The 15,314-nt window shown below is 45.9% G+C and overlaps 1 protein-coding gene across 1 annotated transcript in view; it reads right to left on the reverse strand.

Annotated features, from left to right (window-relative positions):
* Positions 1-15,314, reverse strand: part of DNAH9 (dynein axonemal heavy chain 9) — a 300,225-nt gene that overhangs the window by 176,820 nt on the left and 108,091 nt on the right. Inside the window, exons 28-29 of the mRNA XM_067716537.1 lie at positions 9,282-9,386; positions 736-893 (exon numbers count right to left, since the gene is read on the reverse strand). Coding sequence (XP_067572638.1) covers positions 736-893; positions 9,282-9,386 — 263 coding nt within the window. The remainder of the gene's footprint in view (positions 1-735; positions 894-9,281; positions 9,387-15,314) is intronic.

Below are 15,314 nucleotides of genomic sequence, written 5' to 3' on the forward strand. Positions count from 1 at the left end.
GGGCTGACTTCTCTTTTCTGAAAAAAGAACGAAGACTCCAGCCCCTGCTAGGAAATGCTTTTGTGTTTTCTTATCTCAATAAAGAAGATTTAAAAGCGTGGCAATATCCACTGGTGGCAAAGGTAAAATAAAAGAGGTGCTATCATGTGTCACCTGTGAGACGGTCATTCAGCACAGCTCTTTGTAGAAAGCAATTCGGTAATGTGTATCAAGAGTCTTAAAAAAGTTCCTCCCTGTTAATTCAGTGATTCCATTCCTGGGAAGCTAGCCAAAGAAAATAATCATGCATACAAAAAAAAATACTTATGTATATTATACCATGATGAATAAATTTATTTTAACTGTTATATTTAACTACTGGGGACTAGTTAACTACATTGTGGACCATGCATTTGATAGAATAAAATGCAGTCATGAAATGAGATTTCTTAAGAATACCTAACAGAAGAAGAAACCATTTATGATAGGATTATGATAGACTATGAAATGAAAATACAAAACTGTGTGTAGACCACACACGTAGACTACAAATGCATGACTTTATATGCCTGTAAAGAAAAGAACACAATTAAGCAAAAAATAATTTTACTGGTGATGGCATTAAACGTGGTTTTGTAAAATCTACCTTTTAATATGTTCCACATTTCTTTTAATGTATATGTCATACATTTTCAGTGGAAAAAATAAAAGAAGCTTCTCTCCGGGGCCCTTGCACAGGGCAGAGCAGACGCTCACCTGAACAGAGCCTTGAGGTTTTCTGGCAGCTCCGTGCGGCCGGCGTAGCCTGGGTTCATGGTGATGAAAATGCCCACAGAAGGGTTCAGGCTAATCTCCTCTCCAAGGAAGTTGAACCGCTGCTTCTTATCTCGAATTGCATCTTGAATGCTTTTTACCTGGTGAACAAGTCATCGGAAAATGCTCCCTCTGCGTACCAGAGGCGGAGCGGTAGCTAAGGCTGGGACCCTGTGATCACACAACACAAACACTTGCTCTGGGCCCCCCTTCATGGAAGGACAGGACTGACGACTGCGCCCTGGGCTCTTTACCGATGGGCACTGGGTGCATGTCCAAAAGAAATCTGGCCACCCGTATCCCCATATCCACGCTTATCACATGGTGCCTAAGAGGTTGGGGGTGAACAGCAAACAACCCTGACCGCCAGTCCTGTCCACACCCTCCGCTGTCTTGAGCATTGTTCTGTATTATGTCATGTGATCCTCACCAGGATGCTCTGAGTGTGGGCTCTTTAGTACCATCATCCCAAGAGGTAGAGTAGTTTGCTGAGCCCTACACAGCTGCTAAGTGCTGGCGTCTGCATCTGAATCCAGGCACGTGGATTCTGGAGCCTGGGCTCTTAGCTGCTACATGGTGGAGAGAACGCTAGGACCTACCCTCTAGGCTTGTTCTAGGAGTAAATGAAATAAAGTCCGCGAGGAGTTTAGCACACAGAAAACGCTCAAAAATAGCAGCTAACATGGGCACTCTTGATGTGACCGCCGCCATCACTGCAGTGTGTCCTCATCTGGATCTAACCCTCTCGGCTACCCCTCCGTCTACATCTCTGGAACGAACCTGGAAAACACAGGCAACTCCGGTAGGGATGGAGGGTATGGTGAGGAGCGGGGGACAAAGCAAAGGGAGGCTGGGCCAGATCCCCAGGGGCTATGCGTGCCTTTCTAAAGAGATTAGACTTTTCCTTAAACGTGGTCTGGAGCCGGAGGGGATTTAATAAGCTGAAGGTGGACCTAGTTAGATCTAGATTCTAGATCATCCTTATAGCAGTGGAAGGAGAGACAGAAATGAACATCTGGTGCTTTGGAAAAGCGTGTGTGATAATGATCAGCAAAAGAAGAAGGGAAGACAAAAGGGGCTCACTTGTCCAGCCAGGCCTGGAATGTCTCTGAGTATTTCTAGCCTCTCAGGGCTCTTGAGAGCAAAGCCGGGAAGCTGGGCCAGGGCAAAGGTTTGAATGAGGCTCCATGCCTATCAGCTGTGATCGGGGTGTTTAGAATTGTCAGGGGTTCCGTGGAGTTGGGCTGCAGGGATATGTGTGTGTGCGTGTGTGTGTGTGAGTGAGAGGGACAGAGTCAGAGACAGAAAGACAGAGAGAGAGAAGCACAGAGAAAAACAGCTGGAGTGTATATAAGAGAGAAGGAGAGAGGAACAGTTGGATCTTAAACAAGAGAGAGACAGAGAGCCAGCTGGACCACGTACCAGAGAGAGATAGAGACAGAGAGAGACAGAGATACAGAGAAGGAGAGGGAGGGAGAGAGAGAGAGCTGGACCATAAACAAAAGAAAGAGACAGACAGACAGAGACAGAGAGAATTAAAGCTGGAACACTTATAAAAGAGAGACAGAAACAGAGAGACAGCTGGACCAGAGAGACAGCCACACAGCCAGACAGAGACAGAGAGAGAGAGGAGAGAGAGAGGAAGAGAGCCTGAAGGCCGCTGGGCCATCCACCGCGGGCGAGGCTCTCTCCAGTGCCTGGAAGGGCGGCATCTGCCAGAGCGCCTGGCGGGTCCACAGTTGCGATTCCGCTGCTTTCCCAAGTGAAAGTCTGATGACAGAATGCGTCTGAGCTCACAGCAGTTAGCTGGAGGCTGAAACGTCTTTGCCGCGCACAGCATGTCAGTGTGTCCTGGCAGAGGCAGCCTCCAGTACCCAGCACACTGGCCAAACAGCTTGGGCTCTGCTGGTTCCCGTGGCACTCGTAGCACTGCTGGGCCATGGGGCCTCTCGCCACCCTCATCACCCCGCGAGGCCTGCGAGTGGGGAAGGCTGGGGTCTCTCCTTCTGCCCCGGTCCTGCCACCTGTAAAATACACAGAGCTCTCTCCTTGTGGCGGAGTAGGGAAGGGACTTTCATTACTACTTGCAAATGGCTCTGACACCTTTGGGCTAAGGCCAGAGCCCGGGACCCTTTCTGCCACTCGCTCTGACTCAGCACTCTCTCCTGCACCCCGAGGCCCAGACACCTCACGCTCAGTGAGAATCTGTGAGGCACTGTAGGACTTGCAGCATCTGTGCTTTTGTGTAAAATTCTGCGGGGGCTCTTGAGGGAGAGTGTTGGACAGACTTGAGGAGGCAGATAAGGCTGGAGCCTCACTGCTGAGAGCTGCCTCTGATGGCCCGGCTCACGCAGGACAGGAGGCCGTCTGCCTGGCATTTCCTTGCTGCCTTAAAAGCAGCTGAGGTCCACAGAACAAGCCACTGGACTGTAACGGTGCCCAGGGTCCAGGGGGCCTGGTAAAGTCCGGAGGTCCTTCAGGAGGAGGTGGGGTGGGGGGAGGGTAGAAGCAGGTGAACCGGGATCATACGGATTAAACTGCAGCCCAGCCAGGTGGAGGTGCACACACAGGTAGGTACGGACTGTATCTAAGGTGCCAGGTACACTCCTCACTCGTGGGGGTCCGTTTCCCCACTAGAGACTCATCACTTTTGCCATGGGGAACAATAGCGGAATAATAACTGTCATTTACTGAGCCCTTGATATGTACCAGGCGCTCTTCTGAGAATTTTATATGAATTAACCCATTCAGTCCTTTCAACAGCTGTATGAGATGGGTGGATCCTCATTTCATAGATGGGGGAACTGAGGCTGAAGGCAGTGAAGACTGTGCTACAGTCTTGGAAGATGCAGGCATTAAGGGAGGCATGAGGGAACTCTATACTATTTTGCAACTTTTCTGTAATTGGTTTTCTATGATTTCCTACAATTCTAAAATAAATTCAAAATAAAAAGTTAAAAGAAAAATGAAACTTGCCAGATGTCCAACAGTTAGTAAGCGGGGCAACCTGCGTTAAAATCGGGCAGTCTGGGGCCAAAGCATATACTTTTAGCCACTTCCCCACACGGCCTTCTACTAGTAGGAACACTGCCAGCCACACACAGCTCCTCATCTAATATATACCATTTCAGAGAAATTTGTTTTGCTCTTAAAATAATCATGCTTGTTACAATTTAGAGACATAGGTTTCCATGAAATAAAAAAGGTGCTTTCTCCACCCGTTAAGGAAACAAGCAAAAATGGAGATGTATGTAGAAACCAGTGTCCTCTACTGGGGGTGATTTTGCACCTGCCCTCCCCAGGGGACATTTGGCCACATACGGAGACATGTTTGTTGTCACAACTAGGGGGGAGGTTGCTGCTTGCGTCTAGTGGGTAGAGGCCAGGGATGTAGCTAAACATCCTGAAACGCACAAGACAGATCCTTGCAACAAAGAATTTTCAGGCCCAAGACAGCCTTAGTGCCTAAGTTGAGAAAACCATGATCTGGACCAAACATTTTACCAATGAGGAAACTGAGGCCAAGACGATATAAGTGACTTTTACACAATTCCACACCTGTGTCCCTGGGTCCTACCAAATTCGCATGCACATTCTTGGCCCCAGCCCAGACTGACCAAATCAGAAATTCTGGTGGTGTGGTCCAACAAAGCATCTTTTAATAAGCCCTCCGGGTGATTCTGATGCATGCTGAAGTCCAAGAACCACTGCAGTCCAGTCAGTTCTTCGATTTCTACTCGTACTTGCTTCTGCCCAGGTGTCTCCATTCACACCTGCAGACTGACCCCCCTCCACCTCTCAAGGAGCCTGAGTCCTCCGATCCTTCTGCCCCACCTGCCATGGAGAGGACATGTCCCTGCAGCCCACTCACCTGGACCAGCCAGGCTTGATCCTGTGGGTCTTGGTGTGAACCCAAGCTCCACGGTCCTCAAGCATTCTCTCTTTACTTCACAGTCTCCCTCTCAACTCTGGTTCTCAATGTTTGCTGAACATGAGAACCATGCAGGAAGGTTTTCTTTGAACTTTGATGCCTAGGCCCTGCCCCAGACCAATGAAATCAAAATCTTTGGGGTGGAGACTGTGCATTTGTGCACTGCTATTTTTCAGAATTGCCAGGCAATTCTAACGTGCAACCAGGGTGGAGAATACCGCACCCAGGGCAGCTTGTCTCCAACTTCATGGTGCCTATGACCCACTGGGCGTCTTGTGAAAACGCAGATTCTGTTACAGCAGGTCTGTGGTGGGTTTGAGAGTCTGCGTTTCTAATAGGTGCCCAGGGGATGCTGATGCTGCTGGTCCGCCGCTGGAGCAGCACGGGGCTAGCTGCCACCACCCGACCCAGCAACCTCCACTGTCCATTCTCAGGAGTGGCCTTGCCCCAGGACCACAACGCCCCATTCCAATTCATGACCCTCCACTGCCTCTTGACTAGATGGGCTCACTTTCTTTCAGTTTCTACAGGCTTTAACTGCACCTCTTGAATGGAACTTCCTTCCTGCCTTATATTTTAGATGCATGTGTAGGTCTTACTTCTCTATATTGCAGCCCAGCTCTGACATCAAATGATCAGTCCTGCTATCTACACAAGCCACGTGTGCTTGTCTGACCACAGTGGCTTGACTGGATATCTTAAGAATGACATCTTTCCCTCCAAAGACTGGAAGTTGGTGATCACAGACGGTTCTGCCCCTATACCCTCCCACCCAGGTAGGGCCTTGCATCAGACACAATGGTGAAGAATCAAAGTCATCCCATCTTACCCGCAGGTGATAAATTTTAAGGAGGTCATCGGCTAGCCCTAGGCTATGCTCCTCCTCTCAGCTTTTTCTCCACATCCCTCTATGTTGCCCCCCTACATTCTAGGGAAGTGGCCCATTCATTCTGTGGTCCCCTGGGGTCATTCTCTTCTCCAGCCTTTGCCCCCAAATGCCATGCATTATTAAAATCCTGCCTGGCTCACTCCATGCTTCTCTCTGCAGTGGCAGATTAGAGTCTGCTGCCTTCAGGAAGTACAAACCACTCATCACTTTTAACATTTAGAAAAATATTTCTATGTTTTTACCTTAGACCTTAAACTCCTATATAAAGGGTGTTACATGGGAGTTCCCTTGGCTCTGAGAGGCTACCATTTGTTCAGCTCCTTGAGTACTTGGAACACTGCTATGATGGGCTCCCGAGTCTCTGCTAGCTGCTCTGCTGCTTCTAGCCACTTGCTGCCCCAGCCCAGCCCATTGCCAGGGCTCGTACCTGTGGAAGGGACAAAGTGGCAGGGATGCCTGACCAGGCAGTGTGGAGGGGGACCAGGGGCTGGAGGTACAGAGTAGTGGCACATGTCCCCTGGTCCAGATAACCCAAGGCCTAGGGAGCTGATTGCAATAGTAGTGGCAAAATTCCCCCCAAAAGTATGTAGTAACTTATACATTTTAAAAATAACAGAGTAATTGTTCTTGGAATTGCCACAGTTTTCCCAATTGGATATGCAATTCTGCTTGACCAATCTGACAAAGACATGAAAATTTCCACCTCCAAGAATACCGAGGCATGCTCACTTTTGTAGAAGTTACTGGGAAGAGGGGCACAGACATGTGAGGAGAGGAAAGGAGGAGAGGCAGGAGAGGAGGGGTAAGGCGGGTAGAACTGTCACAGCTGGTGCAGCTTCTGCACCAATATGCCAGCCTGGATTGCAGCGTGAACAGTTAGTGCAATTTTCTCCTTGGATGGGTCTATGATTTTAAATGGTACTAGCTCAGATTTTGCCCAGGTTGTTGTCAGACCACTTTCTTAAGAATGTTTCCTATGATGTATTCCTAGATGAGAGTGTGGAAGCATCAGGGAATTCCAGATTGAATTTATTTCATTTAATTCCAGAAGCAAAAGGGAATTAATCTTGAACTCATCACTGACCTTGTGTTTGGCAATTTCAAAATACTGTAAGGCAAATCCACAGCATCTGTCTACTATGCACTGGGGACAGTGGCTGTTGGGCACTGCCTCATCGGTTAGGACACTGTTAAGTTTGTTAAGATAGCCAGAGCCTGGCCAGCTGAGAAGGAGTGAACAGTGCAGGGGAGACTGCTGAGACCAGGGAGTAGACCCTTCTTCCCTGTGCTGTGTTCCAGCCTTCTACTTTTCTTCAACCCATTTCCTGCAGGGTTCAGGTAATAATGATAGTAATGATGAACATCACCCCCACCCCCACCATCATCATCATCGTGGTCATCACCATCATCAACACCACCACCATTACCACCATCACCATGGTCATCACCATCAGCATCAGAATCACCACCACCACCACCATCAACATCACCACCACCATTACCACCACCATCACCATCACCATCATAACAGAGACTAACATTTATTGTGTGCCTACTATGTGTAGGGCTTTGTTTTAAGTGCTTTACATATGTTAACTCAATAATTACTACAACTGCATCTAGTAGGTATTAGTATTATTAACTCCCTTTACAAATGTGGAACTTGAGACATGGACTTGCCCAAGGCCACACAGCCAGTAAAGTGGCAGAACCAGAACTGAACACTGGCAGTGTGGTTTCAGAGCTTACACACATAACCACTTCTCCCCTGCCTTGTCTGGCGAACTCCACTCTACAAGAACCTGCTTCTTTTAAAAGCCGAATTCCATGTGGAACTTGTTTATACCTCTGGAGCCCAAGAAGAGGTCTCTGCTGACCTTGTTGTGGCTCCCACCTTTTGCTCTTCCCCTGGGCTCCTTGTGGGGACACACGGAGACAGCCCGTCAGCAACCACAGGCACTGGGTGCTGCATCGGGACACCACAGGTGTGACTATTCATGATGAATGGTCCTGGGTTTAAGTGAGGCAGTAAGAGCAGCACAGCCTAGCTGATGAGAACAAGAAGTGCTCTCCAGAAGCTGTGGGAGGAAGCCAGGAAAGGGGGCAGAAAATCATAAAAGCAAAGATGAAAGAGGTGGACATAAAGATGGGTAGAAATAATTATGGGTTATCGATCCCAATAGACACTGTGGCAAGAAGCTTATGCTTCCCTCTTGATTTTCAGAACCGTTCTAGGCCTAGAATTAGTACTTCAAGAAAGGTTCATTTTCTTTTACTCTACATCTTATATCACAAAACTCAGTCTTTACAGAAGCATCATTCCTGGTTCCAAGTTGTGAGGTGACTACTTGGAGGTGAATGCAGTCAGTGGACGTGTTTTGTTTGTTCAGCTCAGGTTTTGTTTTTGATTAAATAAATTGCCAACTTTTAGAAATCTAGAGATTTTTAATAAAAATCTGGACTCTCAGCTTCTCCTTAAAATGTAAAAGATCTGGCAACACCGGCCTCATATTCTCACGAGGCAGAGGTGTGCTGGTAAACGTGTAACAACCAGCTCTCCTGAGAAAAACAAATGCCTCTGTAGGATTTGCCCATTTCCGTGGCAGCCAACGTCAGGCTGCCAGTGTGACGGCACAATCAGCTCTTGTGAACCAAGCCAGTCAAAGGTTTTCAGCTGAGAGGGTGTTCAGGCAGCTCTGTGACTTACTTCTTCTACCTACTCCTACTGAATCAAACAACCCTAAGGAAAGGGAAGACCCCGTATCACTCCTGGCAACAAGAGAAGAACCTACATTTCTGCAACTTTCAGGAGCTTCACCAAGAAACAATGCAGACAAGCATCAGCAAGTTGGTACAAAGCAGACTTTCAGCAAAGGTTTGTTCACTTTTTTCTACCCCCGCTCTTTCTGCTGCTCCCACTGTCTATGGGATCCTTACCCCAATCCAAATCCTCTCCATCTTTTCAAGGCCTGGCTTCAAGATAACAGAAATCAAATCACATCTAGAACATTGAAGAGTGTCTCAAGAACTCAAGATTTTTGAAGTTAGGAATAGTGTCCTATTCAACTGGGGACCCTTCACACTAGCCTTGAGCACAGCACTGACTACGCTGTCGGTGTTTAGTAAGCGCTTCCTGGATGACTTGAAAGACAAGTGCCATGCTTAGGGGAAATCTAACCCAAAACTGACTTTCTTCATCCAACAACACTCATGCTGCTCCCTCACTTTGTCCATAATTAGGTAAGCGAGGCTGAGGGAGGTGGGGCGCCTGGCTAGGATGCTCAGCAAGGAAATGGATGAGCTGAATTTCAAGTCCTGGTCTGACAACTTCCCAAGTCTGTGCCTCTTCTAAGGAGCTGGGCTCTGCCATCTTTTTGGATCCTTTCCTAACCTATGAAGCAGGTGCATGGATGTTCTTTCTTCCTGTTTCACAGAGGAGGAAATGGAAAATCATGGCCAGTAAATGGATCCATCTTGGTAGGGACCAGCACAATACCCATAACCCTGCACCCAGGCCTGATTTTAGCAGGTGGAAGAAAGGTCAGGAAATGCAACAGGGGAAAGGGTAGAGGCAAGGGGATGAGGAGAGGGTAAAAGCAAGAGGATGTACAAGTCCTCAGTGCTTGGCACGAAGACCACAGCGCTCCCATCAAGTTCTGGCCCCCATACCTGCACAGCCACCACTGACAAGACCTCCACGGAGATTCGATTAAACTCATCAAAACAGCCCCAGGCACCGGTCTGAGCAAGGCCCTTGTAGATGTTGCCGCAAGACTGCAACAAAATGTACAAAGATTAAATTACTATCTGCTGGGCTTACTGTTACGCATCTAAGTAATCTTTCATCCCCTTTATCGTAGAACTTCCAGTTCCCTAAAGACCACTGGTTAGAAACTCGTATTAAAATTTCAAGGACAATTAAAATTTTGATGGCTTTGGGTGCCAACATAAGTCATGGGATCAAACAGAACCTTTTCAAGACACTTCGACCAAAATCCCTTTAAAATGTCATCAGGCTTGTATTGATTCTGTAGCTTTCAAAATCCCAGGAAACGAATAGAATATTATATTTCTTGCACCATACAAACAAAAATCCTTCCACTCAGCCTTCGGCATGTGCTGATGAAAAAGTTTATGTCTGTCTCTTTGAATTCATGCAAAATACTCAGGTTTCCCAGAGTGATGGGAAGCTGGAGATGTGGGTGGGAAGGGATAACCTCTTTTGGAAATAAACTACAGGTAAATCTTTTTAAATGAGAGTAAGGGGATAATTTCAGATGGGAGATGGTATATCTGTCCTAAAAGTGAAAACCACTCTGTCCATTCAGTGTGAACTAGTAAACCATGGAGCCATATAAAGGGAGAGACGGCTGGGAGACACTCAAGGCCATTGGCAAGGAAACATCACTGATGTGCTCAGAACATGCAAATAGTCGAAGAGTCCATTCATTTACTCAGTGGGCAGTTTTTGACTATCTGCTCCATGCATAGCTCACGTGCTAGACTCAGAGAGGCTCAGTCCCTCTAAGAGCTTCTAGTTAGGTTGTGGAGATAAGGCATACAAATAAAACAGGTAAATTGCTACATGAGCAGTGGTTCCAATGGATAAATATAGATCACAGATGTTATGCAGTTCAGAGACGGGTGGGTCAAAGTGCTCTAGATGGATCCGTTTTGCCAAAGAAGTGAATTTCACATAGTACTACAACAGCACTTTCCAAAGTTTATTTCATGGAATGCCAAAGCTGGGAGATGCTCCTTGAAGACAAGACTCTCTGGTAAATCAAGTTTGGAAAACACTGCTTTCTATAACCCACTTTGGTCAATTTACAATGTATAAGGGCATTTTAAGGGCCCTGAGAAGTCAGGCAAAATTAAATTAGTTCAACTTTGTTATATGGCTAGGATTTTTTTTTTTTCTCATGTGACCCCTGATTTTCTCAGAATGCATTCTGGCAAACATTAGCATAGTGGAAGGAACACAAGAACAGAACCAGAAGATCTGGAGTATTGATATCTCACAGAAGTACATGGTATCTTCAGAACATACATTGGAATCATGGCTTAATAAGATAACAGTGTCTGTGCAGGCATAGCAGAAGGATAAGGGCTTTCCAGGAGGAGGAAGGATTATGGACAAAGGATGAGCAAAGTCATGGTATGTACAGAGAAAAATAAAGGTGTCATTTTGGCATGAAAGTTGATTTAATAAAGAGGGTCATGGTTCTGAAAAGGCTTGAATTATTATAAGAGATCTTTGGAGGTTTGGAGCAGAGAAAAACATGATTAAATCAGTATTTTAGGAGACCCAGTCTAACATCACATAAGCTAGGTTAGATGCGGGGCAGACTTTGAAAACAGAGGGAAGAAGCAACCCCACCTTTTACTAAGCTCCTTGAATTAAGTGATTTCTCTATTCATGCAACAAATCTACTCTGAGTCTGTGCTATGTGCTAGGGGTTGTCCTAGGTCATGAGGATTCAGCCCTGAACAAGGGAGAATTGACCCGATCCTCAGGGTTTTGGATCCTAACAGGGAAAACAGACAACGAACACTAAACTATCAGTAGTGATAAGTCCCAATGGAGTCTTAACATGAAGGTAATGTGGCTATTTATTTATTCATTCTGTTTTATTGAAATGTAATGGACATGTAGCTATTTCAGATTGAGAAGTCACAGTCTCCCTGAGGAGGTGACATAAGTTCTAGGCATTGTGTTTGTGTGCTCAAAAAAATTCTGCAGGTGGATATTGCTAGTATTATATTCATGAGTGTGTGTGTGTGTGTATACATATGTATATATACACGTATATATAATAAAACGTAATATATATTTTATATTTCATTTATATGACAGGCTTATATTCCCGAACTTCTGCTTAGTATTTGTGACATTTGACAGGTTGCCATATATACATGACATTTGACAGGTTGCCACACACACACATATATATATATGTAAAATAATAAAACAACCTGTCTGGGTCTTCCCTGGTGGCGCAGTGGTTGAGAGTCCGCCTGCCGATGCAGGGGACACGGGTTCATGCCCCGGTCCGGGAGGATCCCACATGTCGCGCGGAGCGGCTGGGCCCGTGAGCCATGGCCGCTGAGCCTGCGTGTCCGGAGCCTGTGCTCCGCAACATGAGAGGCCACAACAGTGAGAGGCCCGCGTACCGCAAAAGGAAAAACAAACAAACAAACAAGAAACAACCTGTCAACTATCACATATACACACATTACATATATGTATATCACATACACACATTATATATATATCGCCACCTGTCAAAGGTTATAAACACTAAGTCAGAGTTTTGAGAATCAAAATCCATGCTTCTCCAGCTAACAGTGGTTTTAAAACATTTTAAAGCTGTGGATACCTTTCATCAAATGGAAATCCAATACATAAAACAGAAGAAAGTAGAGTTTCCATAGGGGGATAATCGTCACCCCACACTTTACCCCCAAGGGCCTGAGCAGAACCCAGGACTCCATGTGGCCCCGTTTTTTGACAGGAAACAATTAAGATGTCACCACAACAGCACAATGGTACCATTAGCTGGGCTGGGCTGGGCTGTTGCCTTGCCATAACACGGTGAGTTTCTGGGACAGCATAAGGGCTCTCAGAATAAGGTTGAAGGCCTGGAAGCGAGAGCATTGCTGAAGGAAGAATAAACATTGCTGACTGATTGGAATGATGGAAGGAAGGACAGGAAACAATTAAGATGTCTTAAGATGTCCACCCTGGCCTACGGGGAAAAATAAGATGATTAGTATTGATGCAATGAGGAACCTGGCCGGAAGGAAACAGGGAGTCAGCAGGAACTGTCTGAGAAGAGTATTGACCGAATATGAGAGAAGGGCATCCAAACGGAGGCCTCTACTGCCTAGTTAAAGACACTACCAGAACTTGGGTTAAGCTGGAAAACAGATTCAGGAGTCATCCGTATAAAAGTAAAACTTGAAGTGATGAAAGGGGGTCAAAAATGAGATCAAGAAGGCAAGACCAGATAGAATTGTGGAAGGATAATGTTTCAGAAGCGTAGAGAGCAGGGTTTCTCAAGGAGTGGGAGTTCTATAGTATCGATGCCATGGAGAAGTCACAGAATTCCAGATACTTTCAGATTCAAAGTCATTTGATGTTTCAGCAATAGCCTCTCCAGATTGAGGTCCAGGGGGAAAGTATTGCTGCTATAATATGAAGAACGTCTTAGCACTAAAACAGCAACCATTTCCAGAGAAAGTGGCTAGTTTTATGGGTTTTCCAACCAGCACTAGTAAAGCAAACCCTAACCCTAACCCTTTCCCCCAAGCCTCCACACAGTTCTTGAGTCCACCCCATTACCCAACGCCTCCCTACAGAATTCCTGAGGTAGAGGGGATTGTGAGGGTCCTTGACAAAGCCCAAACTCTCCTCTTTCCTCCTCCTCTGTTTAACCACCGACCCACGCCCTCCCCATGTTCACTAAGTATCATTTAATTTTTTCAAGCCTCTCAATCTTTCTTTTCCGTTTCTGCTACCCCATCATCCGGCTTCTCTGCTTCTCTGGTTTGAACGACTGCAATGTTCTTCCTAAAAATGTTCCTCCCCCCACTTCCAGTCTCTTCCTGTCTCCCTTCATCTGGCTGCCCAGGGAGTCTTCCTTAAAGAGCGTTTGTCTTCATCACGCTCCTGCTTCAGTCCTGCAGCCTGCACCGTTTCTGGGGCCTGACACCTCAAGGTCAGAGCTTCCCAGTGGTCTTGTGTTCCTCCTTTCCCTGCTCAACCCCATCTCCCAGCCTCCCCTGTTCCCCAAGCCACTCAAATGGACTCCACCGTGGTTCCATGTTTGTTTCTAGATTGTTCTCTGGAGATACTGAAACAGAATGGGCTGCTGTGAGTGACGCTGGTGAAGGCTCTTTCTGACCTTCACTCCTTTCCTCTCCTCACCCCAGACAAACCCTGTGAAGAGAGCTCAGGGTGAAGTCAGCACAGGGAGCAGGGGAAGGACAGCAACTGCACAAAGAACTCGGTCCTGTTTTTGAAGCTGATGTTTTAGTGGGTGGGGTTGAGTTAAAATGTCGCACGCCCTGTTTGGTGCTCATCCAAACCTTAACAACCTTAAACAACCTCAGCTCTCACCTCCTCCACGATGTCTTTTCTGACCAGCGCACTTGGTGGCTCTCCCACAGCTCTGGAGCATTCCAGGGATTAGAGTTCGTAGAACACGCATTAGCACTCAGGGTAATGCTGTCTGCTATCTCCCCTAATTATTTCATATATCGTTCCTGTCTCTCCTAATGGACTGGGTTATGCTCACCCTATCTATCTATCTATCTAACTATCTATCTGCCATTCATCTATTATCTCTCTCTCTCATCTCTCTGTCATCTACCTATGTATCTTTATTTTCTTTCTTTCTTCCTTCCTCCTTTCCTTCCTTCCTTCCTTCCTACCCATCTATCTCTTATATGTCTATCTATCTATCTATCATCTATCATTTATCTATCTATTTATATCTATCTATCATTCATCTATTATCTCTCTCATCTCTGTCATCTGTTGACCTGCCTATGTTTTCTTTCCTTTTTTCCTTCCTTCTTTCTTCCTTTCTTTTTCTTTCTTTCTCTCTTTCTTTATCATCTATCTATCTACCTACCTATCTATCTCTGATATCCTCCCATGATTCCCAACAGATGCTGAGCAATGGTGATGCTCAATAAATTAAGTTGATTGCTGGTGTGTACTCTGAGATAAAAATAATTCTGAATAGCTGGACAACAAAGGGAAGAGGAGGTTTGCAAACTGCTTACTTATTGAGGCTGTTTGGTTACAAAGGATGTTTGGTGTCTAGGAAGGGATCACCTTACCTTTGCTGTATCTCACTACAGCTATGCCTACTGTTCTTGCTCTTATCTGTGTCTGTACTAGATGCACATGACTGAAGCTTTGCACAGTTCAGACAAATTAAGGGCAGACTCCTCCTTTCACCCTGTACTCTTAGAGGAATTGGTGGGGTCAGGGTTCAGTAATAAGTTTTTTTTTTTTTTTTTTTTTGCGTTACGCTGGCCTTTCACTGTTGTGGCCTCTCCCGTTGCGGAGCACAGGCTCCAGACGTGCAGGCTCAGCGGCCATGGCTCACGGGCCCAGCCGCTCCGTGGAATGTGGGATCTTCCCGGACCGGGGCACGAACCCGTGTCCCCTGCATCAGCAGGCAGACTCTCAACCACTGTGCCACCAGGGAAGCCCCTAAATTTATTTTTAAATTAAATTTATTTTACAGGCAATATATCACATCATATATACATATAAATATTTGATCTATTTAGTGCAAACGTTTTCTTTTTCCACTCTAAATTTATTTACCTGCTATTCTATTTTCAAAAGGGAACTTAAGGTAGTTTACAAAAATACATACAATAAAACAAAATAGAAATGAGACAGTGAGACAATCTGTTATTATGCTTTTTTCAAAAAAAAGAATCTGAATAAGGTCTAGTTGTGAGCAGAATGTTGCTAGCAGAGAAGTGACCTAATGGGCCTCTTGTCTCTTTTTCATTTGTCTATGACACAGAGCCCGGAATACATTAAAAAATGTAAAAATGATGAGTGCCTGGATGAAGAACATTACCCTTGCACTTGTCTTTGTGTACCTCTTGCTAAGAATAGAGGTTACTCTAGTATGTCTTCGGAAGCCAAACTTAGAATATTTTGCCCTTGTA

This window comes from Pseudorca crassidens, chromosome 19 (assembly GCF_039906515.1).
Source record: "Pseudorca crassidens isolate mPseCra1 chromosome 19, mPseCra1.hap1, whole genome shotgun sequence".
Lineage (NCBI taxonomy): Eukaryota > Metazoa > Chordata > Mammalia > Artiodactyla > Delphinidae > Pseudorca > Pseudorca crassidens.